Source organism: Sebastes fasciatus, chromosome 16 (genome assembly GCF_043250625.1).
Source record: "Sebastes fasciatus isolate fSebFas1 chromosome 16, fSebFas1.pri, whole genome shotgun sequence".
NCBI classification, from domain to species: domain Eukaryota; kingdom Metazoa; phylum Chordata; class Actinopteri; order Perciformes; family Sebastidae; genus Sebastes; species Sebastes fasciatus.
The window spans coordinates 15,699,660-15,726,699 of NC_133810.1; the positions used below are offsets into that span (position 1 = coordinate 15,699,660).

The following is a 27,040-nucleotide window of genomic DNA, read 5'->3' on the forward strand; positions in this document are numbered from 1 at the left end:
TTGAGCAAGGCATGTAACTCAAAGCCACTCCTGTGGAGCTTCTTAAAGGAAAACAGTGTAAAGTTTCAGGTGTGAGTTTTCTTAATTGCGCGTGTCACAAGTAGGTGTAGACTTGTGCTCATGGTCGAGCACCTTATGTAATCAAATAGAGATACAAGTATGAATACATCCCTAACAAGCATTAAAAAACAGAATATGTGCAATGAAATCATTAGTGGCCTTCATTTAACCCATGGACAAAAGTCAGATTTGCAGTCACGCGGTATACGTAAGGGATAATGTACAGCGAGGAGGTCATTGCCGGTCTTTCATCGCCCTGAAGGGGTTTATTTCACAACAATGACTCGTTAGCTGTACATTATCCCGCTTATTACACGGCTACTTATTTAAGAAATCAATAATTTGACACAAAAACGGTCCGCCAGAGTCCGACATCAGAACTGCGCCCATAGCAACAGTCTGTTATATATAGCAACGGTCTGCTATAAAGTAATAACAGACCGTAGAACGCTGTAATTGACCAATCAGAATCGAGTATTCAATAGAGCCGTGTAATAAAGTACAGTAAAACATGTAAGGAAAGGTAAGGTATCCATATAAAGACAGACGTCACCCAAGAAATGTGGAAATGCTTTAATCTACTTAGTGTCTTCACTGAATGATGTTTCTGTGTTTGCAGGACTAGAACTGAAAATAAGAGCACCGATGTAACAAAACAACACAGTCAGTGGGGGTTCAATCTGCACAGTTATTCTTTAAACAGCACGACTAAAATAATGATTTTACTTCCTGGTTCACTACATTAAACCAAACAGGTTGTGGACATACTGTAATAACCTCCTAACTGGTGTGTATACAGATTCATCAACAGCTAAAATAATGAACCAGTCGTCAACACTGTGGCTGACACAGTACCACCACCATCACCTGAAATGAACATTGTGAGTACAATGAGGATCTGACTGTACTGTTCGTGGCCTCATAACGTCATCGCTGCTCTCTGAGCCTTCATTTGTTATTGCATTTTGTGGAAAAGTGTGACAAATATGAATGAACCTTTTTTCTAATAATTTCTTCTGAGCGTGTGGTGTATTTTTGTTGCCATGTCAAAGAAACTACAACTCACAAAAAAGGATGCATTTTGAGCAGAAACAACCATTACTGTAGCTTAAGTTTGGAATCCAGACGAGGCTGACAGCTGCACAGAGAGCTCTCACGCTTCAGTCACTATGGAGACGGCAATCAGACGCCATATGACAGGCAAGAGAGGCTAATCCGTTACGCATGTAGACCTGTCTTTCAGGGGCAGAGTTTCATATTGTCTTTGCCACTTTTGACCTGGTCTCATTCTCACCTTTACATCCACAGCAGGATGTCCTTTCCCCACGGGAATCATGAACAGTTTTAAAGGTATCTCACGATTGGTTATGGTTAAAAAAAATGGAGTATCAGCATCCCAAAGCCTTGCTAAACAACTGAGATGCAAGCATGCATTTCTCTATGATGTAATGGCCTTTAATAATAATGTAATTCTGATTTTGCAATCTATACAGACATTATGTGACATGCTGTACTAACTACAAAGCAATATTATTTGTTCCACAGCAAATATGACCAGTACAGTACAAGAAATGAACGAAGAGGAAGGATAATAGTTCCACATTATGCTTTTTTTCTGCTGAGGGAAGCAGTTTCTCAGGTTCATTTGTCTTCAGTGTTGAAATGGGTCTCAGAAGGGTTCAGTCAGTCTCAACCTCTCAAGACCTCTTCATCATATTGTGAGCTTTATTTCCCCTGTGTGCCTGACTGGATTAGAATATGCATGCGTGCAGTGTAATAAAGTGTTTTTGTGTTTATGTGTCACAGTGAGGAGGCCTCCATGTGCTGTTTGCATGTAAGCATGCATGCACATAGACATATACAGTCTCTGTGTCTGTATGCGCTCCCTCCCATCTCCCTCAGGTGGACAGCGAGGAGATGGTGGACCTCTGAGACGAGATGCTACAGATCTCCATGTTGGTGAAGGAGCTCCCTCCCTCGCTGCTGCAGTCGGGCACAGGCGAGGAGGAGGAGATGATGTTCTTCAGCCTGTGGAGAGAGATGATGAGCAGCGTCAGCAGGAACACCAGCAGGCCGAGGAAGAGCCACACGTAGACGTAGACGTTGCCCTGGCGTCCTGGCGACGAGGCGGCCGCGGACGTGGAAGCAGAGGTCGGGGAGAAACGGAGGAAGGTCCCGTTGTCTATTGGAGAGATTCCAGTCTCATTGTGGTCCACCAACGGGACGTCCATCCCTGACATCCTGGCTGCGTAAAGAGAGAGAAAAAGAAAGATTTATTGTGAAACAATAGAAAAACACTTCAATATTCATTATTTAAATGGCCTGTATAAGAAATTCTCTTTTGTCTGCTGAAGCTGATTTATTTTCTCCCTCCAGGACACTTCAGCGTGGCAGATGCTTGCTGACACAAGAGCTTTTCACCCACATCCTCAGCTTTGGCTGAGATTAAGAGGAGGACAGAGAGCACTTTGACAATTCTGATTCAGGGCCAACAATTTACTTCAAGAGCTCCCCAGATGCAAAAGACAGACTTCTATCAAATAATAGTTGCACATAATAATCATTTTTTTGCCCTCTTGGAGCATCAGATGGGAGAGTTCAAATTGACTTACAAATACCCAACTATTATTGAGAAAAAAACACATTTTATTACATTTCCATATTAACCTTACCCAACTGCCATTAAGCTGCAAAATAAATGTCTGAAAACACTTGTTTTAAACAGACGTTTATTCAAGTGTGCTATAAGTATACGTCTTTTAAACATAAAATAAGAAAATATACTTTCAGTTTACTTTGTATGTACTTATCAGAGATATACTTAACAAAAGTATACATAGGTATACTTTGCTCATACTGACAAGTATACAGAAAAGTCTAAGTATACTTGGCTTATACTGACAAGTAGCCTATACAGAAAAGTCTAAATATACTTGGCTTATAGGCCTACTTGTACTTAATTTTTTGATCGAGGTATACTTAAGAAAAGTCTATTTAAGTATTATTGCCTTATAGGCCTATAGAAAGGTATACTTGGCTTGTAGTTGTGCTTACTTTTTGATAGAGTAGCCTATTAAAGTGTGTGATTATCAACTGTAGATAAATAACTTTGAAAAATATTTGCATGTATTTGCAGCAATGAAACTGCTAACAGAAAGTGCAATAAACATGTCCTATGTTATGTTCTAATGTGTGAAATCTGCATGAAATAACCATGATCGTGTAATATTACTATATTTCACTATAAACAGAATATGATTCTTGGAAGTGTGGGTTGTCGAATTGTTGCTTGATCACTAAAAGTGAGTGCAATGTGAACATGTATGTATATGAGGATGTTTTTCTGGCTATTTTACACACACAAAAATACAAAAGCTCCTATGGACGCTGGTCTGTCGTGACACAGGGTAACAGCAGGGGGAGTGCTTGTCTCATTGAAGGCCTGTCAGACTCAGTGCCTGGAGCCTCTCTTATGCTCATAAATGAAGAAGGCCTCCTTATCTGATGAAATTAAACTCCTCATAATCAGCTTTCACAAAGACAGCTGAGAGCCCTACCTTCCTCCACTGCATATTAATACTGCTAATAATGTTCCACTGCAAATGACTGCATGGCACAGAAGTGACTAGAGGATGTGATTGAGTATTGTCCTAGTCTTTGTGTGTTGGTGAGAGACAGAGACAGAAAGGAGGGCTGTTTTGTATTTGGGTTAGGCCAGTATTGTGTCTTGACTTGATCTGAGAAAGACACTTCAAAGGGAGGACTGATTGACCATGACCAGAATGAAAGCAGGACCACTCTTTACCTCACAGTTGTGTCTGCTCATTTCTCTCCTAGTCCCTCCATTTCACCATATAGCCTGTGAGATGCAATAACTGCACGGGTGGCAAGGTTAATAGACAATTTTCCGTGTGAAAACTGGTTTAGAAAGCACTGAATGCACCCCATTTAAAAATGTGGACCTTTTTTTTGCACTGTACTGTATTTATTTGTCTGTGCTAGTACAAAAAACAGTTGAGCAGAGCACATTCAGAGCTCACCTGTCTCATCAGTCTCATCAGTTACACAGTCAGTGTGTGACTGAATGCCAGATTGTTGCTGAATTGTCATTAAAGTATGATTTGCACAGGTAAGACAACTATAATTATACTGTTACCGTGACAAAAAAAACAGTTTAAACTTTGGTGAACAGTATAAACATTTGTTCGGGTCGGAAATAACACTGTAAATGTGAGTTTGTATACGTGCAAGTCTGGGATGCGTGTATGTGCTGGAAGCATCAGCCATTAGCATTAGCTAGTAACGTTAGGCTGTGTTAGCGGTTAGCATTAGCCATTAGCGTCGGCAATTCACAAGCTAGTAAAAGTATTAGTTAACCATTTCGAGTCGATAAAGCCCGGTTAAATATTAAGTTAATGTTGTCCAACCCTAATAGTTTATTCAGTGTTATTTTATAGCTTTTTTCTGTTACCTATAAATATAATTTTATGTATTTTAGAGTGTGTTAGCTTAATTTAAGAACATGGCTAACGTTTGGCTAGTTAGCAGAGCTGAACCTGTGTAGGCTGGAGAGTGATGGGTTTAATGTGAGATTAGCAGGTGTCAGCTGGGCTTGCTAGGCCATTCAGTGAATGCGGGGGACAACGAGTGGTTTTCATGTTTCAAATAGTTTTATTAAGAAGCATTGGCATGTCAGTGATACAGACTTCTGTGGGGTGTGTATCATGCCTCATTTTTCGACAATACTAGGAACTAAGGGCAAACAAAAATGGAGACAAGCAAATACAAAGAACATAAGTAGTGAAAGGAAAACAAAACAAAAAAACAAAACAAAAAGAATACACAAATAAATAAATCAACGAGTGGTTTTCAACCCGTTAAACAGTTGATGGGTGAATTGTGTGGAGCATGGAGAGTTTTGAAAATATGGTTATTGTATGTTTAATGTGTTTTTTGTACTTTGGCAGAGAAAATGCTATTGAGTGTGGTTGCAGTATGGACACATGGCAAGTACTGAGCCTTTACAGTGAAGAAAGACAATTGTAGACCATTTCAATGGAATAGAGTGCTACAGGAATGAGTCCTAAAACCAAGGCCTATAGAAAGGAGGCTCGGTCACGCGTCATCAATGTGTCATATCTTTGGGGGTACAACACATGTGCAGTAAGATCTGGTCTGCACATGTGTTTTCATTTCAGCTGAAAACGTGCCAATCGCAACGCACGACCGCAGCTTCAGTTACACTGTACATGTGTTATGTGTTATACCCCATACCCCAAGACCCATGTCCGCCCGTGACCCAGCCTCCTTTCCGTAGGCCTTGCCTAAAACACGGAAATGAGATAGCATTTCCGCACTTCCAGTTCCCTCGTTTGGAAGTCAATGGACTTTTAGTTAGATGCCTGAAATAAGGTATGTGGTTAACACAAGCTTAAGAGATTTTAACGTTTTGTTTCTATGACATAAAATACATCAATAAATATCCCACTCGTGAATTTTGCAGCTTTTACGTGTCTTAAAAAGGCGTGAGACTACTAAATGTCATCACGCTGACTCGTCAGCTTCGTTGTGTTTACTCATGTTCATGCGACCGTGATGTAATTCATTTATAGTCTAACGTAAGCTTTTTACCTTTGGCGATTGCATTCACACTTCAAAAATCATAAAAGTGGTGTTCATTTGTGAAGATTATCTTGCTTAACAAAACATGTAAGTATTATAAACATGTGTTTGCCACAGAGTTTATTTTCTGCAATAATCCAAAACCCAATGGAAAAATCCCATTGGCTTTTTGTCAAGGGAACCCAGATCGATGCTAACTTTGTGGTTGGCCTACAAAAATATGTCATTGCTGGAGCACTCTATTGCATTGCTAGGCAACAGCTTGGGATCCATGTTTCCTTCCTGTCAGCTTCCTGTCACCTGTCATTCACTTCCACTGCAACAAGGCCTATTGAAAGAGGCTGGGTCACGCTTCATCAAGATATCATATCTTTTGGGGTACAACAAATGTGCAGTGAAAACTGGTCTGCAGTCGCTGAAATTGAGCCAATCAAAACACAAGACCGCAGCTCCAGTTACACTGCGCATGTGTTGTACCCCATACCCCAAGACCCGTGTCCGCCCGTGTCCCAGCCTAATTCAATAGGCCTTGCACTGCAACAGGAAATAGACTGGGACACATTTGGAATATTACAACTGTGAAATGGTATATATAGCAAGAGGATATTACAGCCCCATTCACAGTCAAAAGCGATGCCCATTGAGTTAATGCCAGATGATATGAACTTTGCTGACTATTGTTAGCAATATGTTTTGCTCAGGGCACTCCTATAAATATTAATTAAATGTGTTGCACCAGTTTGGACCAAGCAGTTCATTCTGAGCCTGTAGCAATTGTCAATGTTGATACAAAACTTTTCTTAATCCTCTATTAAGCAATGTCGCTTTTGAAGTTTAAGCAACTCTGTCCCCTAACTCTTTTCTTCTGAAGTTATTCACTCCCTTTTATTCTCTCCGTTTGTCTCTGGACGATACAGTTGACAAGAACTCTGCTCTCTTTAATTTACGGCCCACTGTACCTTCAGGGAGATACACAGCATAATGAGGAAGGAATAGAGTTGAGCTGCTCTCTTTCTGTGAATCACAGACTGTGATTGCATGCTCTCTTGCCCCAACTTTGTTTTCTTCATCAAATACTCCCAGTGGTCTTCCCAGCCCAATGAAAAGCTGTCTTGCCACTTTTGTTGATTTATGGTCTCTTTCTCTCCTGCAACTTTTCAGAGTTGAAGTGATTGATATTCACTGCACATGCTTTGCCCTTCCCTCCTTCTGCTCCAACTATTTATCTACATCAGTTTTTCGCCATCCTCAATCAACGCTTTCATTTATTATATTTGTTTAGATGCAAAGGGCATGATAAGAGCACTCTCCAGGGTATATCTTACTCCATTAGAAAAAATATGAATATTTTAAAATATTCCTGAAATTATTTGACCATCTTGATTTCAGGTATATTAACAGTATTTTCATTAAAAGTTTTAATTGCTGTTAGTGGGAAAAAAAGGTCCACTTGTGACTTTGTAACTCCAATTGAACCTCATTTTACTAATGTTGTCATTTCAGCTGAAAACATGTCAATCATCAGTAATGTGCCTGTCAGAAAAGTCCGTGAACATGACACTGAACCACCTCCTGCTCGCTCCTTCCTCCTAATTTCTTCTACTCTGCCACCTTGTCCTCATCTTATCCACTGTCCTTCTCTTGTCATCCCCCTCCTACTACTTTCCTGCTTTGTATAGGTTGCTGTCGTTAATGATATGTTGTTTTCAAATCTGTGATGAAGCTTGTTCATTGTGAGCTGAAGTGGCTGATAATTGGGCTTAATGATGCTTTTTGTATCCAGGCAACAAGGTACGTTCAGTTCTTTTTCAAGCTAATCTACTTTAAGAGGGCAGGCCATGCAGTCCCGCTGAGGCTGAAGAGGTCAGACATACGCATGCACACACACGCCTACGTCAAATGAATACCGGTAGTTCCTTTCCTTAGGAATAGCTGCAAGCGTAATACAGAGAACACACCAAGGACTAATTGGTAAAATAATGGTTCTTTATTGAGGAAAATTATATAAATGCTGAAAATGTCTTGGCTTTTTTACGTGGTTGAAGTAGGAAGTTGTTGGATCTGAGTTAATTCTCGTCTCCAAATCGTCAGCAATCTTCTGTGTTTCCTGCTGAGCAACACAGCCACATGTCTGCTCTCCAGGGGCAGTTTTTAGCCTGCCATATTAGGGTGGGCTGGTAGAAATAACAGATCGGCAACTTGGGCGGTAGGTAGCTAGAGAAGTGGACTAGTAGACTGAAGGTTGCTGGTTTGAATCCCTGGCCAGATGGCATAAAGTCTGGTAAAATAGCAGCTGGCAACTGGAGGGCTGTCAGAGTCAAGATCAGATGCAAGCATTGTGCCCTCAGCCCTCTCCAGTTTATGGCTGTATGGGGTGTTTGGATGGATTAAAATCTGAAATTAGTTTCTAGTATTCTGTTCTATTTTATTCTATTCTCATTTATAAAGAACAATTTGAAGGCTGCACGGTGGTGCAGTGGTTAGCACTGGCGCCTCACAGCTAGAGGGTTGCAGGTTCAAATCTGGCTTGGGGCCCTTCTGTGTGGAGTTTGCATGTTCTCCCCGTGTTAGCGTGGGTTTTCTCCGGGTACTCCGGTTTCCTCCCACAGTCCAAAGACATGCAGGTTAGGTTAATTGTTGACTCTAAATTGCCCGTAGGTGTGAATGGTTGTCTGTCTCTATGTGTCAGCCCTGTGATGGACTGGCGACCTGTCCAGGGTGTACCCCGCCTTCGCCCAATGTCGGCTGGGATCGGCTCCAGCCCCCCCGCGACCCCTAACGGGATAAGCGGTTGCAGATGGATGGATGAATTTGAAGCGGGGAAATTCGGAGGTTGTGAATCAGTTCTCAAATAAAATTAAAACCTAATCCACTGAGTCTTCTCACTATAACCAAATATTTCCAAAGCTAGAAGGTAGTCTTATCAGACTCAAACTACAGGAGCATTGCTTGTGAAGGGTACAGGGACAGTAGCTGGAGCCTCTGATGTGCTAGCAGCAGCATCGCTACAGGCAGAAGCAGCACAAGGCTTGCTTATAGGCTTAAAAAAACGATACATGACATAGCAAGTGTTGTAAGTCGCTTTTGATAAAGTAAATTAATGTAATGTAATGCAAGTCAATGGGAAAAAGTCTTTTTGGGCCCAATGGCATCATGTGACAGACCCGGAAGTTGTAATTCTGCAGTTTCGCCACTATTTCAAGTTTGCTTCAAAGCCTGGTGCACTCCCTAGGGGATTGTTCTGAATGTGGTGGGTTTTTATTTTTCTTCAAGACTAATTTTCTGCAATCATGCTTTGATTGCTGCACATTCAGCTGAATGCAGTCACCAGCTGATCCTCTGTCTCTATGCTGATCTTCTCCACATCCCAAAGACTAGCGTGACTTTGGTCAGTTCTTTGGTCAGCTAAGCCTCCCTATATTTCTTTTCTGAGACTGAGAGAATACATTGCTGGCTCTTGAAGATGGACTTTTTGTGCCCTATGTGCCTCGTTGTTATCTCTATCCCACTGAGCTGTACTCTCACTTGTTCTTGAGTCTCTGTAACTAGAGGCTGGCTTAACTTCAGTTGTTATTTAACCCTGTTGTTCTGTTCAGATATTCAGATATTCAGTTTACTGTCATAGAGGAGTAAAGAAATCAGAAAATATTCACATTTAAGAAGCTGGAAGCAGAGAATTTTGAATTTTTTTTTTCTTCAAACTTTTACTCAATTACTCAAACCGAGTAATCGATTATCAATATAGTTGATTATGTTAATTTAATAGTTGACAACAAATCGATTAATCGTTGGCGATCTAAAAAAAAAAGGGTCTGTGGGATATGGTAGCAGCCCATAGCCCCCATTAACTTCCCTACATTTATGACAGAAATACACTCATCAACATCGGAAAAGAAAATCTCCACCATGAAAAACAGTTTTGCCCTTTTGTTTTTCTTATCTAGTAAAATGGGACTACAACTGCATTTCGTTGCGCAACCCTGTGTTGTACAATGACAAGAAATTAACCTTGAACCTTGAAGTTGAGCCCACCACAGTTTTTTTTAAGGATAATGTACAGTGAGCCGGTCATTGTTGTGAAATAAACCCCGACAGGGTGATGAGGCACCCCGACGCGAAGCGGATGACCGCTAGCTGTACATCTTACTGCTTATTACTTACTTACTGCTTATTATTGGCTATTTACGTACTTAATTACTGTTGTACATAGCAACGGTCTGTTATGAAGAAATAACAGATCATAGAATACTGTAATTCACAATTCAGAATCCAGTTTTCAACAAAACAGTGTAATAAAGTTCAGTAGAGGCCATGTATAGCCGCTGCATGCTCTTCCTGCTGTCATTCTCCCTCTTACAGAAGAAAGCAGTATTGCTAAGCCTCAAACTCACTCAGGTGTGATCTCAGCTGCTCCTACACTTCCCTCTGAGCTGATATTTCTCTGTCGGACTGCCAGTCCAGAATAATGGAAGCTGCTCCTCTGAGGAGGCAAGGAGCAGTAGTTTGACATGGCCTTCAGCAGTCAGTGCCGTACCTTGAGACTGGGCATCACAAGACTTGCACTCAATTGACTTGTGTCTCGGTCCTTCTTTAAAAGCTTAAAACAGAATAAGTATGTTCCCCTCACTCCCAGGCAGTCGGGGCCATGTGGAGTTCAGACATTTTGAAGCTGTTCTGCCTCTTTCTGCTGTTTCCTCCTGAGTCTTCCAGCCTGGAGCTCATCAATGGGTCCTAGCAGAAAGGCTCTTCCTTCTTTTACTCTCTCAGCTATGACTTTTTTCTGATTTATATATTTCAGCATTTTCAATGTCAGCATTGCCCTCTCGGCTATGTCAAGAGCTTTTAATATATTCTGTATAGCCTTGGCTATCTCTACTGCACACTCCTCAAACCGGGCTGCCTTGGGCGAATTTCTCTCATGGGTTCCCACAGCTTTCTGCTCCACCTTTGCATGTTCGGTCTTCACTTGAGCATATGTTTTGTCCACCACCACCACCAGTCCGTACCATTGAGCCTCGACTCCCAAAGCTCCCTTCTGTCCTGATCAAACTCTTTCCTGAGCTGCACAGTCGCTCCCCGAACTATCTCATCCTCTGCTGGTGGAGTATGTTCAGCAAAACTCCTCCTGAGACATCGTGCCGTGAAGCTTCCTCTGCTCCACTTTCTCAATCTGTTCCTCGCCCGCCTTCGTTTTCTCATCATCTCCTTGTAATCTTCCTCACTGTCAGTCTTCAGTGTAAATTTGGCACAATTTGTCTGGTCTGTCCACATTAATATCCTGTGCTCATGTTGTCCTCAGTATGTTTTGCACAGTTTTTATTGTCTAATGTGTGTTTGTTTATAGTATTTTGTATATTTTTTTTACATGCATACTAGGTTTTAAGACTGACAGACATTTGTTTTATTTAAATGATAACATGCCTTCACAGCTTTATGCTCTGAAGGTGTTTGAAGTCATAGATATAAAATGTGTTTTATATCTGTTTGAAGTGATCAACCAATTCTAATAATATGACAATAATATCTTAAAATATGTTTTGTTTTTATAGATTAAAATGTAATGATTTGACAGAGCTAAAACACATTTTTTCTATCCTTATTTTTACGTTTATTTTGGAGATTCATGTGAGTCTGGTTGTATTGTTTTATTTATAAAATGTATCATTTTTGCACAAGGCTTTTTTATATTCACAGTAGCGTGCCCATTCAGGGCCAAACAGAGATAGCCCAGTAAAAAACGGTGAGGAAGACACGCACATCCAGTGTCTGATAGGATGGGTGCTGGATCAAAGAAATAGAGATAGCAGAACTAAAACAGATAGATCCGCACACCAAATATAGCTCCTGTTAGAAGGATTTTTACAGATAAATCCTTCTAACAGGAGCTATTTGGTGTGCAGATCTATCTGTTTTAATTCTGACAAACAGAGATAGCAGCATAGCCTTGTACTCTCTGTTATTTCTAATTAAAACATTGACATCTCTTTCGGTGACAGGAAATAGCTCTGACCATTACTGGGATTCTTTACAGTCCATGCATGCAGCATATGCAAATATTTACTAAAATCTTTAACTCCTAGATAAACACATTCTGTTGTCTGTTCAGCTCTGGTGTTAGCTCTCCACTCCATGAATAATGGACAAGATCCATGTGTGGCAAAATGTCATGGCATTTGGGCCATTTTCTTTTGTGTGTGTGCGTGTGTGCGTGTGTGTGTGTGTTATCCATACCCCATGCCTGAACAGACAAAGACAAGCTGAGCCAATAGCAGAAACACCATTATTCATTGACATGCATGCATATTATGTGAAAATCCGAAAAGATTTCCACACATACTGTAGGCACACGCCCGCTCATACACAAACTGTTCCAGCTCAAACAACAGATTTCCAGGAGATAAAAGTAGCCTGAATATCAAACATGTTATATATTTCATATTCTGAGCCAGATCAGCTGAAAACAGACCTGAGGCTCAACCACATGAATTCCAACTCGCCTCTGCAGCACCCCAAATACCACAGATAACCCACTCAGCGATACGCAGGAATGATGAAAGTATGAAGAAAGTGATGTTTTAATATGCGTCAGAAGCTCTCAACCACTTTCCCACAAGATGCCAAACAATCTATTTCTCTCCAGTTTGGATTGTTTCAGTGTTAACTTTAAAATGATGTCCCTTAAAAGACTGTGTACAAATTAGGGCTGTCAGCGTGAACGTGATAAAGGGTCAACGCAAATTCGTTTTAACACCACTAATTTCTTTAACGCATTAACACAATCGATCTTTCGGAGGTTGTAGTGGGCTCTGTTTTAAAGCTAGAGTGAAGATGGTATCATATGAAACTAGAAAACCTAAGGAATCTATTTGTACCAACCATGTCATGCTAACGCTCCAAACTCGCTACATTTTGGCGAGGAAAAAATCTGACATGGCCATTTTCAAAGGGGTCCCTTGACCTCTGACCTCAAGATATGTGAATGAAAATGGGTTCTATGGGTACCCACGAGTCTCCCCTTTACAGACATGCCCACTTTATGATAATCACATGCAGTTTGGGGCAAGTCATAGTCAAGTCAGCACACTGACACACTGACAGCTGTTGTTGCCTGTTGGGCTTGAGTTTTCCATGTTATGATTTAAGCATGTTTTTTATGTTAAATGCAGTACCTGTGAGGGTTTCTGGACAATATTTGTCATTGCTTTGAGTTGTTAATTGATTTCCAATAATAAATATATACATAAATTTGCATAAAGCAAGCACATTTGTCCACTCCCATGTTGATAATAGTATTAAATACTTGACAAATCTCCCTTTAAGGTACATTTTGAACTGATAAAAAATGTGCGATTAATTGCGATTAACTATGGACAATCATGCGGTTAACCGCGATTTAAATATTTGAATCGATTGACAGCCCTAACACAAATATAAATACAAGTATGGCAATAAATTAAATGGCAGACTCCAAATTTAGAAAAACAGGTGGAATTTGAATGAGTCCACAAAACAATAAACTAATGTTTTTATTCATTGCTTTTACATTTGAATGATAAAATCTCCCAGCGCACCCGAGTGTACTCGAAAGCTCCACCTGGGGTCAAGCACCACTGTTCAACTATTATCTGATTCTCTCTCAGATATTCAGTGCAAGTGAGAATATAGAAAAGCAAAATTATAATGAGATCTTGAAGGTGTTGCGAAGGGGCTTATTGTAATCGACAGAAAGATAAACAAGAATTAGAACCAGAGAAACGGTGATCATTACGAATAGGAAGTATTGGAAGATATTTTGGTCAGTGGCCAGTGTAGATAATGAGCTGTTGTGCTTTGATGTCTGTGTGTGTGTGTTAGTTAGTTCATCCCTGTGGTGAAGTGTATATTTACACCTCCTTCTCATATCTGTTAATTACTCCTGATACTTCTGAGTGCAGTTGCCAATACATTTGATACCAATAGTGTGTCTGTGTGCAGCTCATTTTCACTTATGATGATGAAAAGGGTGAGTTATGCATAATTTTAAACACAAACAAACCCTGCTTTTGTTCTAATTGCCCTGAATGGACACTTTTTTACGTCCTCTTCCTTTCTTTTCCCCCCCAATCTGGAGGTACAATTGCTTCACTCATCACTCACTCCTTCCCTCTTTTTTCTCAACTGCCACATAAGAAGCCCGCTTATTTCCCAAGGTGGTGAGTGAACGTGTCATGAATTCTTATCCCATACCAGTATCCTTTCCTGCAAGTCTCATGGAACATTTATGTCTCTCTCTTCCTTAATTTGACTATTTCATCCTCCCGTTATTTCTTCTTTTCCCACCTCTCTCCCTATCTGTCTGCAACAGTGTTTGTTCTCTCACGACTGCTCTGCAGGCGGTGATAACGCACTGAATAAAGTTGCTGGCAACTGAAGAGAGACGGATACATTTGAGGTGAATAATGGTCTCTTTGTATTCAGCAGGAATTCCCTCTTACAGAACAGATTAACACCATCCCCGCTCTGTCAACCTCTCTTAAAAACAATTTGGAAACAGTTCATAAAAAGCAGCATGAAGCATCAGCAGCAAAAAGGAAAAGTTACAGACCTTTTTTGAATGTGTGAGGCAGGTGTTCCTCGCTCACGTTCACGTCGTGCAGAAATCCATCCCGTTGTGTTTGGTGTTTTTCAGCCGAGCGAACCAGATCCGTTGCCCCTGAGATCTTCCCTACGAGCCTGTCCTCTCTCTCTCTCTCTCTCTCTCTCTCTCTCTCTCTCTCTCTCTCTGTCAATCAGTGTGATGACACACACAGGTACTACAGAGTAGTCAGATGTGGATCTTCTCTATGAATGGGCTCACATTCAGTCTGTAACTGAAAGGCTGTAACTAATGAATTATGTGGGTTTTATTTTTACTTGAGAAGTGGTGAAGAGGACAGAAGAGAAGAGCGGGAGTAGTCGCTCTAATCCCATCCCCTCTCTCTGTTGTGACTCTGCCCTCCCACTTTCCTCCCCGCCGCTCATCACCTTTCAATAATGATCACATTAACAGTCAAATCTATTCTGTGTCTTTTGTGCTCTCATTTTCACTGAGCAAATACTCCTCACATTTAACAAACTGTTCAATAATTAGTTGACAAAGAGCTACATCAATAGGCATACAGCCAGTTAAATGTTTTTTTCGGAATTGACCAATACATCAATATTTGTCATTACATGCACACCCTCCCACACATCCAATCAACCCTTTGTTTGGCAGCTCTCAAGTGTTTGTGTGTGAGGGACACAGCCTTGCTCTCTGCTCTCGGCGAACTGCGTCAGTAGACGGTATCCAGTGGTGAGCAATAACCAGCTGCCGTCATGCTGGCAGACTCAACTGCTCAGATGAGACCCCAAATCGGCAGATGAATGAGAAAGGGCGGCCATCGAAGACAGAAAGAGCCTTTAACACCTCAATTTCTCAGTGCAGCTTTTCTCGCCTCCCTTCATGTTGAAGCTTGCATTTTCACTTCCCTCTCTTTCGCTCCCTCTGATGTCAGTATGTCTCTTAACAGCAGCTATAGACTCATCTATTCTGTAAAAGTGTACAAATTGTTTTATACAAATTGAAAATTAACATATGCTGAAATTAATTAGCCTACATATGAAACAATCTTTTTTTCCAAAATGCTTTCCAAACTGTTTTGTGAGCAAAAAGCATTGGATGAACCAACATTATGGACTCCTCATTAAAGGGTCAGTTCATCCAAATTATGAAGCTGTCTTCACATGATAAGAGATTTGCTCTTCACTCAGGTAGAGCGCAGAGCCTTGCAGTGGCAGCAGGGTAAAATATCTCCCCAAAAAGAGCGCAAGGAACGGCATTCACTGTTTCTAGGTGAACAGTTGCAGCTGTCCTCAGTGATTGCGCTTTGAATGGTCAGTGGCACCCATGGTCAAAGTTGAAATAATTTGAACTTTGAGCGCTGCGATCAGTGGCAATTTCGAGCCACGCCAAGGGTAGCACTTCCGCCTAGTTGGCCAGCGCTGCTCTATAGGAAAACAATGGCACAGCCAGCGCAGAGCGATTTTACCACTGGTCATGTGTAGATGGCATAAGTCATAACTATTTTCTCTCTCCCCTTTTAAGGTATCTAGCAAAGCAGGTTGTTTGGGATTTATTTGGACAGATTTTGACATTTGCATCTGCAATTTCTGCCACTACCCCCAATACAACGGAGGTGGAGTTTGTTTGTGTTGCTGATAGCATTGATTATATTTACACAAGACTAGCGGCTCTGTGAAGCTGTACTTACTGTAGGCGTAGGCACATTGGTACTTTGAGCTGACGTCAGCGTTAGGCTTGCTTTGGTAGTTGGTGTTATCGGTGTTACACGGTGTTCAGGCATACACCGTTTACATTACTTGCCCACCATCGTCATTTTGCTTTTTTTTAATAGATGGATGGAGTGTTCACGGCCGGTGAGCGCAGTGCAGCGGCGCCGGGTGGAAAACCTGAGGCCCCACAGCGAAAGCTTTACCGGAGAGCCCAGACACACAGCCATCCGACGTTAAAGATCAAAGTAAGCAATTTACATACTGTATGTTGAGTGCCATCTTTTCTTGTAAAATATCCGGTGTAATCAGTGACACCGGTGTTGTCCTAAAATATCCTCACCGTGACACCCCTAGCCAGTGTCAGCATGCTAACATGTTCACAAGGATGCTTCAGTCCATGAAAGTTAATTCTAACCTTTTTGGTCGCCTACAAATGTCTTATTCAGCGTTAGTACTTAGTGTACTTAGCTCCACACTCTCGTGTGTAGAAGGTATGTGTATGGGTGACGTCACGGTGACCACGTCCACTTCTTATATACAGTCCAATTATGGTCCATCCCATAATTGTCGATATTTTTCAACAAATTGGTGGGCCCACTGATCGACAGATCGACCAATACTGACAGACCAACATTGCCATCCCTAAAGCTAAGCCGTTAACATGAAAAAAAATTTCAACAATAATCTCTATCCAGAAACAGTGTTAATGTTAATTTGGAGAATCCACAGAACAAGCTGTCAATAGTTTTTATAATGACTATTTCTTTGATAGAAATAATTCAAGTTGAGAGAATATGTTTTTGCAATTTGGGTGAACCAACCCTTTAAATTGCTTGATTGTAAGAGTATGTGGCTCACTTTGGAACACTCCAAATGAACTTCAGACTCCTCTAATCTAAAAATAAATTTTGCGCATGACCCTGAATCTCATATATGAGCTTGTTAGCACCGTGATCGTATTCATGAAGGTGTGTATCTTGTGGCAGATGACACCTGTCCCCGCTCTCTCTGTGAAGGGGAAAAGGTGCCTCCTATTTCCCAGATGCCTCTGTCCTCCGCCATCTGCCCGCTGACACATGTATGCACCAGAGGGGAATAGCAGCACTGGAGAACAGAGAGAGTAGAGATGAGAGGACGATGACTTTATTCAACTTCCAAATCCAGCTTTTTCTAACATCACATGGCTGGTATTCATGTGTACTTCACATCACACAAAAATCTGACAGGTCTGGGAATCATCCGATGAGCATATAGCCGTTTGTGAATATTTTCTTAATCTGAACCACCCAAATGAAAAAAAACATGTTGATAAATATTTTTAATGAGACGCTCTAGGCTGTTTTGCACTGTTGAGGGAGAAACCAAGGACAGAGGAGAAGAAATGTCATTTAATTATTCAAATAATTATTTCCCCAACTACTAATCACACTCTGCAAGACCATTTCTAAACCTATCACAAGGAATTGTTACACTCACACAATTTTCTTATTTTCCTAAAGAGGGAATATGTTTGGCAAAGCTAATTATGTCTGTGTGAGTACATGGGCTTGTGTGCAAACTCAAGTGTGTGCTTTTGTGTCGCCTATGTGGGTATGTGGGTATGTGTGTATGTGTGTGAGAGAGAGGACTGAAGGATGGAGATAAGAGCTTTGGCCTCAGCTGGTTTTTGTCACTAATCCCAGAAGGCGTGGCCGCCAATTCCGTGTCATTCCCTGATATCCCAGCCTGTTCTGACTCCACGCCATCCTAACACTGCCCTTGTGAGGACACCAGGCTCTGCACTGCATGCTAATGAGGGGGGAGACTTGCAGCGACGAGGGGAGTGCAACTGCATTCGGAGACTATTTTCGGCTAAACTCTGTGTATGTTTGACAGGCTCATTTTGCAAAACTCGGGGGAACAACTTTAAACTCTCGGATAACAGACAGGGAAGTGTCAAGATATTAGTTGCAAATATGTTAGAAGTTCTGGGTATTACGGGTAGATGCACTGCCAGATGTGCCTTACATCTCTCTGGTAATCTGCAGCAATTTGCAAAGCTCCCTACTGAGAGAGAGAGAAGCTCACAAAAGCAAAATTCAAGACTTTGAAGAGCGCAAGAAGGCTGACTGTTTCACTTGTCTTCTCCTTATTGCAGGAGAGTATCTTTGCATCCCTAATCTCTGAGAAGCAGTTAGCATATAATACATTATGTCTTCAAGATGTTGCGCAGAATTATTTGTGATCGGTTTGGTTTTCAAAGATTTTGCAGATCAGACATCAGCCAATAAATATGCACAGACTACACTCCAGCTTTTCGTCTTATGCCAATCAAAGTGAGTTCCACAGATCTGACGGCACAGAGCAGAGAAAACATACTGAGGCATAACAGTGACACGCTCACACATAGGCACACAGGACAGTAGCCTGACAGGCGACTACTTGCCCGGAATAACAATGAGACAGATGGAAATAGGATATTGGCACTGTTGGGGGAAACAGGCATAAATGACAACACCCGTGAACAAGAACACATTTGAGCAGGATGCCCAAAAGTGGACTGAAATCGCTGCTCTACTAAAACCTTTACCACTAATAGTCTTTGCAATTTTTGCCAGATCCCTCTGAAGGGTATACACTCTAAATTCATGAAAGAGAAGAAGAAAGGAAAAAATGTCCTCAAAGTCAGATTCATTTGAATATATGAATAATTTAGTGCACCAAAAGATTTGGGGCCCTTAAATTGCAAATAAAAAAAAGCCCTTACTCTTCAGACATTCATAATTCATACACACCACGGCTCAGGCAATGGAGAGACGGAGAGATATTTGATGCACATAAAAGGTATGGAGGATACAAGGCCAAAAGCTACAACACTTTGTCTTTATTGTTTGTGTGTTTTTACATTTCAGTCAATCAGTGAATATTAGTATATCTCCCCCTCTCTCACCGTCTTCCTACGATTCACTCAGAATCGTTAATGAATCGAAATCAGGCCCCAAAAGTAAAAAATTAAGCTTAAATCAAAGGTTTATCACATCATTATGGTTATTACCACATGCTGTGATATCCTATAAAGTGTTACCCTCTAGTTATAGACAGTCTTGTCTGTGTGTGTGTGTGTGTGTGTGTGTGTGTGTGTGTGTGTGTGTATTGTTGTACCCCGGTTTGAGCAGCATAATTATTCCACCATCATAAGAAACAGACAATAAGAGCTCTCAGTCTTGACATGACACTCCCCTCCCTCGCTCCACAGCTCATTTTCTTTTCATGCCCCTGGCTCATTACAGTGATGGACCTTTTAATGGAGGAGATTGACACCATATTTCCACATCATATTCGTCAACAAAAGGTCCTTTGATTCGCACGAGGATCATTGAATAAAGCGTTATTATAATAGCACAAAGACTGTGAAGCATGTGACCTCCAGACAAGCAGACAGAGAGGATAGATTCACTGATAGATAACGGGTTGGTTGTGTTTTTAACTTGTGATCACAACTCCTCATATTTGATGTTGCTTGTTGGTCATGAGTTTTTAAACTCTTCCCCCTGCCGCATATTAAATTATTTTGCAGTTTTTTACGTCACTGATGCCCCTGCGGCTTGGCACAGAGGATTTGGTCTCTGGAGTTCTGTTAGTTGTCTCATGTTGCTTTGAAAACTTGGATATCAAAGAGCTGATTGCCAGCCCTCTTTTAGAGCCAATAAATGCCACTAATTGGCCTTTAACCTAACATAAACCGTCTTTGTAGTAGTGTTCAGTTTAAGACTTTTTCGATGGGGCATTTGCATTATTTTGTCTAGCCTATACAGCACATACCACATGGAGAAGGAGAGCGGAGTAAGGAAATATCAACCAATCATTGTGCAACCATCTCCCCATGGGAACAGATGGTTTAGCTGTAAAATGAGAAAGTTTGCTCCGGCTGGTGGGCGGTGCGTGGTATTTCCTCAACTGAAACCCAACATGGCTGCAAGGTCACAAACGTTCTCATTTTACAGCAAAACAGTACACTACAATATGTTTCTGAAACATTTGAGGCGAGAAATAGACATTACAGTAACAGAATATTGATTCATACAGTATCAGATCAGTGCTGCCTAGTTTGACCGGAGTTTGCGAGTGATTGACAGCCGTCTGACTTCTGTCGTTACCACGGTATTTCACTTGGCGGCTCACACTACCGTAGTCTTGGAAACGGAGGAGTGAGCGGAGGGTAGAGGTCACCAAATCGTACACACTGTACCTTTTTTAAGTTTAAGAGTTGCAATCAACCAATTATCTAACTGTATTCTGATGATTTTCCCGAACCATTTACTAACCTGGCTGGATAATTTCTCATCCCTTCTTTGAGTCGACATGACTGTGGAATGATGGGGGAGTAAAGAATTGTGGGTAAAATGACAGATACTAAGAAGATAAAGAGATAACTGACTGACTAACATTGACTGGGATTCTTAAATTTGGATTGAATCATGATCAGTTAATCTGCTTCTATTCCTGCTAAAGGCGATGGGAAAATGCCTGTTCAACATGGATCAACCTCAGCAGATTAGGCTGCCTTTTCATCTCTTTATCCTGCAGGTTAGCAGTCTGTTTCGTGTTTTCTGAACAAATTTTTTTCTGTGCTCAGGGTGAGAGACGATCTGAGCCGCGATCCCTCCCAACAGGGGTAACACCACTGGATGAGGGTGCGGCTGAGAGATGAGATGTGTCCATCCTCCAGCTGGGAGGATTTTCCTGGATGGCACAGTATTTTAGAGGTGATGCTCAAACCCCTCCCCTACCCATCTGGTCCAAGCCTGTCACCAGTAATACATCACGTTAATGAAATGGCAGCAGCCCAATGCTATCTGTCATAAGCAATCTGCATCTGCTCAGGGACTGAACGGAAATGAGGAAGACGGGTAAAAAGACAGGGGATGGCAAAGAGACTTTGTGTCCCCCGAGCAGGTGCCATCATGTTTGTGTGTGTGTAAGTATGAAGGCATGTGTGTGTGTTTGCTCAGTCCCTCCTTCCAGCACAGTGTGACCACATATTGATTTCTTTTTTGAAGGGAGAAAACAGCCACAGCAGCCCGCCTTATCTCTCATCTCTACTGGACCAAATAGGTGAGGATATTTCATCGGTTCTGAGGTAGAACAAAGTTCCAATGCATCTTATCTGTCAGGGTGAAAAATACTCACTGTACCTTGTCTTGGCGCTCGGGGCAGCTGGTATTGATATCTGTTTCAGCTTCACAAACTGTGACATTTTACACGAATGATAAACTGCACATTGTTGTGAAAATGTGCCATAAACACCTGAAGAACAGCAGCTGTATAAAAGAGATTCAGTAGGTCTGACTTGATTATCTTAGACTTTATGATCTCCTGTGCAGATAACAGCATATGAGTCTGTCAAAATTTAATTTTGTTAAAATGAAATATGCTATTGAGTCATGATATTTGCCCTGTAAATACCTAAATTGATTACAGGCGATATTGTCTTGGGTGTTGTATAAAAAATACATTTTCCAAGTGTAGTTTTGGTAAAGAGAATAATTATTTCATTGGGCTTTTGTATTCTTAACAGTGGGCTACCTCCGGGTCTGAGGGGGCGACTCCTCTGGTTGCAAAAAGAAGTCTGATTGTATAGAAGTCTATGAGAAAATGAGCCTACTTCTCACTTGATTTATTACCTCAGTAAACATTGTAAACATGAGTTTATGGTCTCCATCGCTAGTTTCAAGACTTCTTCAATACAGCATGATGTTCATTTAGTAAATTATTGTCCCATTTAGAGTCAAATAGACCATAAAGCAGGGTATGCTTTTGGGTGTGGCTACCTTGTGATTGACCGGTCGCTACCACGGCGTTGTCTGGTCTGGGAGCTGTCTGTGTTTTTGTCTTAGAACTTTAACCCTTTCACAGTGTGTCTTCAGTTCATGAAAGTTAATTCTAACCTTTTTGGTCGCCTGAAAATGTCTTATTCAGTGTTCGGTTGTACTTAGCTTCACTCTCGTGTTACTTCTGGTTGCAAAAAAAAAAATGCTGAACTCAGAGCTTCAAAACAACAGTCCAGAGGGCAAAAGCTTGAACTCCTTCAGGAGTGGATGGTCTTGGCAGTCCAATATATAGCATTTGCCCTTCTACGGACCTGCCTGTTATAAATGTACAAGAGCATCGCCTGACGCCTCCCTGAAATCTTACTGGCCATTTTAACAAGACTACCAAGTCTGTTCTTGTTGGACAGGTTTAGATTTCCAAACCAAGCATTAATACAAAAGGTTAAAACGGATTCAATAAAACATCTGTAGAAGAGAGTCATCATCTCAGAAGAAACGTTAAGAGTTCATTTTTCTCCGAAAAAAAAAGTCTGCTGGACCTTTTTAGAGGTAGCATCAACATGGGATTCGAAGCTCAGTTTGATTCATCAAGAACAATACCCAAATACTTGTAGCTCTCTACTAGGTCAATGTCAACACCTTTAATGTTCCCCTCCAGACAGTTTTACTTTCTGATTTTTGGTTAACGTTCTTTCTCAAACAGAGAAAAAGGGGGTGTGGTTAATAGTCAGACGTATTTCATTACCATGGTAACCAAATGGCATTGTTTTCAACCCAGTTTAGATGAAACCAGCTTAGATGAAGTTACTGTTTATCAGACAACAAATGAGACAAGAATTAGTGCACCGACACTCTCTCACTCGCTCTCTTGTTCACCGTCTTCTCCTGGCGAGGCGGCTGTCTGGCTGCTGCTACACCAAGGAGCCGCACCGCCGCACGCCGGTCACAGCGCACGCCGGTCACAGCGCACTGAAGGACGGGTATACATGTTGCCGTGGTCCGGCGTTTGAAATGGAGTTTCGGGACGTTTTGGAGGTGCACCGTCCACCAGCACTGGCCGCTCTCGCCTAAGCTCCCAGCACCGACACCGCACCGGGCTGCACTGTGATTTGTTTATTTCTCACGGGACTTTTCTCTTGTTTTCTTTCAGGCTGAGATTTGTGCGCTCCCGTCGTTCAGACATGTTGGAGGCCTGCAAACCTCCAAAATGGCATCGGCTGCTTTCCGTTAATTTATCTCCAGGAGTAGGAGACTGTAAAGAAGAGAGCAAGTGAGAGAGACAGTCAGTGTGTTGTACTAATCCTGCCAGTGGGATTTTGTGTAATCCACTGCGTTGATTTCACCCGTTCTCGGCACACACAAATGCCATTGTGAAAATAAACACACTAAACTAAGGTGGAGGAAACTAAAAATAAATTGAAAACTCTCAGTTAGCTAATGCAACAAGTTGGGCTAGCTAATTATACCTAACTAGCTAACTAACTAGAAAGACAAACTGACAGACAGATAAACAGATTTATCAGTTCGCATCTGCTCAGATGCAATTGAGCATTCGTGTGCCTGCACACGCTGCTTGGAGGATGACTGGCAGCTCCTACTATAGTCATACGTCATATTCCCATTTTAGCAACAACCTTCTTTTTTAACTGTGAGCACAAAATTAAGTTAATTGTCAAAAAATGTTTGGCAAACAGTGTGGCTTATCAACTTAGACAGGAAATGACTCAAATAAATATGAAATATCATGGGGCTTTAATAACAGTTGGCAGAGGGCTTGGTGGTGACTTCCTGAAGTCAATAATCATTTCTTTTCTTTTAGACACATTTAGATGGAGGAAAGACTCATCACTTCATACAACCTCACTTCAAAACACCCAAACTATCACTTCAAAGAAAGGGGAAAAAAATGTGATTAGAGGTGCAACACACTGTTCTGGTCAATGAGGAGGGTAGGACATAGTACAATGATAAATGCACACACAAAAAACAACATGCGTGCACAAAAATTACAGGAGCCTTCCATGAAATACAGCCGTCAGGAAAGTATAAGAGTGACGGTTGGCTGAAGGTTCAAGAAGCAGCCTTGTGACCAAAAGATTGCAAATTGGAATCCTTAATCCCCCGTTGCTCCACTGGAGCTGCTCAGCAGCAGCAGCAGCAGCAGCAGCAGCACCGTGGTTAATGCTCCTGGGTCCTCCCAAGCTCCCATACCTGGCCCTTTAGTTTACTGCCTGTAGTACTAAGATGAGAGAATAATCGGCATCATCGTAACAATAATAATTTCAGGCAACTCTAAACATCCACTTGGTTTGCAGGCGAAGAAAGATACTTTGAGTCACTTCGGTATTTTAATCAGATGCATATTTCACTGCTTTGCACCATCTCCATCCCTGAGGAGTTTGAGTGAGCAAAGGTTCTTTGGTAATTAGTAAAATTAAATTTAACAGGGTCACAATGTCATATGATCAATTAATAACGTATCCAGCCTTATTCCTGTTATTTGACTTCTTGGGGTTGTATAGTGATAAGACTCGGCATCTATATGGTTACATAATCTGACAAGACCTAAAATGGTTATTTGACATAACAACATGTCAAAAGTCTGGTTGATTTACTGCAGATGAAAAACCTCAGACTGGTATTACTGAAGAGAAAGCCTGCCATCTGATGGACAATGTAGAACTTGCAGGTTACTCTTCACTCAGACAAAACATAAAGCTTTATATATAGACTTTTTTCTTTTCGCTTGTTGTCCATTATGTATTTTTTTTATTGTCCTCAAATATCTTGTGTAGTTTACATAGTTAACATATATACATATGAGCAGGTCCACAGGACGATATATCACTGTGTTATCTGTTGTAGATGTCAGTGTGTTATCAGCTGTCCATCTGGGTTTTCTATCCCGTACCTAGTGCTATATCTTTGGGATAGAAAATCCTTGCCGCTCTTCTGACGTGGGATGCAACCACACAGGTTCTGCAACAGCAACAACAAAGGCAACTGCATACAGTAAATAATGCGGTTCACAGTTTAACCCCACCTGAGGACAAAACTGACAGGAAGGCATTTAGCCAGAAGCAGCATTGCTATCATCCTTAAACAATTGTTTTTTTGTTTGTGTGTGTAAAAACAGGATGATGAGTAACTGCTGTCAAGATCCAGGTTTGTGAGTATGAACAAATCCCAGTGAAATATACGATAAACTGCTTTAATAATGACATACAAATCTTGGAAACCGAGAGACAAATTGACAACGCTCTTGTGAAACAGATGGGACACAAATATGAATATAGCACTCTGCTAAAACAAGCATCATTTAATAACTTAAAGGTCTTAAATCGCTTTTTTTGTTTTTAACATTGGGTAAGATGGTGCTATATTGTTTAAAATCATTAATAAAGTGCAGGAAAGTTGGCTTGACCATTTTCTTATGATTATGGAATTTTCCAAAAATAATAAATAATTGTATGACATACAGCATGTTATTTTCAATCTTATCTTGACTAAGATATAGCATTACATCAAACATTTATTTTAACATTCATTTTTAAGTTTCTTTCAATCAATCCAGAACAGTCTTGTAGATGTCCAGTGAAAACATAGATGGGTAATACTCTTTTTCAAGTCCACAGTCAATCTCACTTATAATCAATGTCCAGCTTGAATCTTTATGTAATATCTTGAAAGACACTTCCTTAAAGGTCCCATATTATGCAAATTTTCAGGTTCATACTTGTATTTGGTGTTTCTACTAGAACATGTTTACATGCTGTAATGTTAAAAAAAAACTTTATTTTCCTCATACCGTCAGCCTGAATATGCCTGTATTTACCCTCTGTCTGAAACTCTACGTTTTAGCGCACTTTGACGGTTTCTAATATGTTTGTTAGAGCACTTCCCAATTCAATTCAATTCAATATGCTTTATTGGCATGATAGGTTAGGTGAACAATATTGCCAAATCATCAATTCAATAATAATAATAATAAAAAAGAACAAAACAAAAACATATATATACAATTCATTAAGCAAATTACAATATATAGATATTTAAAAAAGAACAATAGAGAAAAAAATATATGTTTATTGTGTCAATAAAACAAACAAACAAATAAAAAACAATTAACAATATATTGCAATATCAAATATCAAATGTATATATAAAAAATAAACTTCTCTTTCACTATATTAGTAATTAAATGACATATTCATAAATGCTGTGATGACCTCCTGACGCCACGACGTCGTTGACCGTCAGCTGTTGTGTTGGAGCACGTGATTGGACGGAACCGTTCGGAGGAAACAGCTGATTAGTTTACAAGGACACCTGAAGGAAACTTCCCAGCTGGACTAAAATAACATCCGACACACAGGACGCTGATTTAAATCGCTTGAACGTAGCGAGAGGTCGCTGTTTCTCTCCTAATAAGCAACAAATAAGAAAGCTACCGGTAATTTCTCTGCTTTTGGTGGAATGCGCAGCTTCCTCCCCTAACGTCAAACTGTTGACTCCGTTGGTCCTGATCATGGTGAGTTTGCAGTCAACAACAGATGGTAGTTTGTTTTATATCTGAACCAGACAGGAAACTACTGATGGGCTGTGCTCTGTAATACACTGAAGTGATGCACTTGATTTGTTTTTATACCTCTTTTTTTCTTAACTTGTGTATCTGTGACTGATGGACACTGATACATTATTGTAACCATGGCAATGATGTTTCTGACATCTTCAGTGCTCCTGATAAATTATGTGTGAACCCCATTATTCATTGAACTTTAATAAAATGTTCACTGCTAGACCTATTAAAAAAATAGACTACTGATTTGGTTTTCCACAGTTTTTTCAATTGTGGGACCAATAAACATTTAATTTAAAATGTTCAGTTAAAGTTTGTTTGTATTGTTTATTTTTAACTATCTGTTTGGGACCTTTTAAGAGCTGAAACTATTAATCAATTAATCAAAATTAATCTGCAATTATTTTCATAATTGATTAATTATTTCAGTAATTTTTCCAAGCAGAATAGCCAAACATTCACTGGTCCCAGCCTCTCAATTGTGATGATTTGATGCTCTCCTTTGTCATATATTACGACCGAGTATTAGAGCCACATTGAGGGGGGGGAAAAAATCTGAGATTACGAGAATAAAGTCATAATATTAAGAGAATAAAGTCATAGGTTTACGAGAAAAAAGTCGTAATATTATGAGAATAAACTGTTTGTCCGGGTATATAGTATATAGGGGAAATTG

General features: G+C 40.7%; 2 protein-coding genes across 4 annotated transcripts in view; one reads left to right on the forward strand and one right to left on the reverse strand.

Moving 5' to 3' along the window:
- Window positions 1-14,557, reverse strand: sertm1 (serine rich and transmembrane domain containing 1). The gene is made up of 2 exons (XM_074610960.1): window positions 14,267-14,557; window positions 1-2,305 (listed from the first exon to the last, which is right to left on the reverse strand). Exon 2 carries the CDS (start codon window positions 2,298-2,300, stop codon window positions 1,959-1,961), a length of 342 nt encoding a protein of 113 aa, XP_074467061.1. The 5' UTR covers window positions 2,301-2,305; window positions 14,267-14,557; the 3' UTR covers window positions 1-1,958.
- Window positions 4,089-27,040, forward strand: part of ccna1 (cyclin A1) — a 27,497-nt gene continuing 4,545 nt past the window's right edge. The window contains exons 1-5 of one of the 3 annotated variants that reach the window (XM_074610958.1): window positions 4,089-4,189; window positions 16,098-16,220; window positions 20,591-20,932; window positions 21,015-21,069; window positions 24,922-24,950. Coding sequence is in view for 1 of the 3 variants with exons in the window: in XM_074610957.1 (XP_074467058.1) it covers window positions 26,314-26,316 (3 nt within the window). In the remaining 2 variants the exon portion in view is untranslated. Of the gene's footprint in view, window positions 4,190-16,097; window positions 16,221-20,590; window positions 20,933-21,014; window positions 21,070-24,921; window positions 24,951-26,051; window positions 26,317-27,040 lie in introns of those variants that run through there. The other 2 variants (XM_074610959.1, XM_074610957.1) reach the window with 2 other exon arrangements.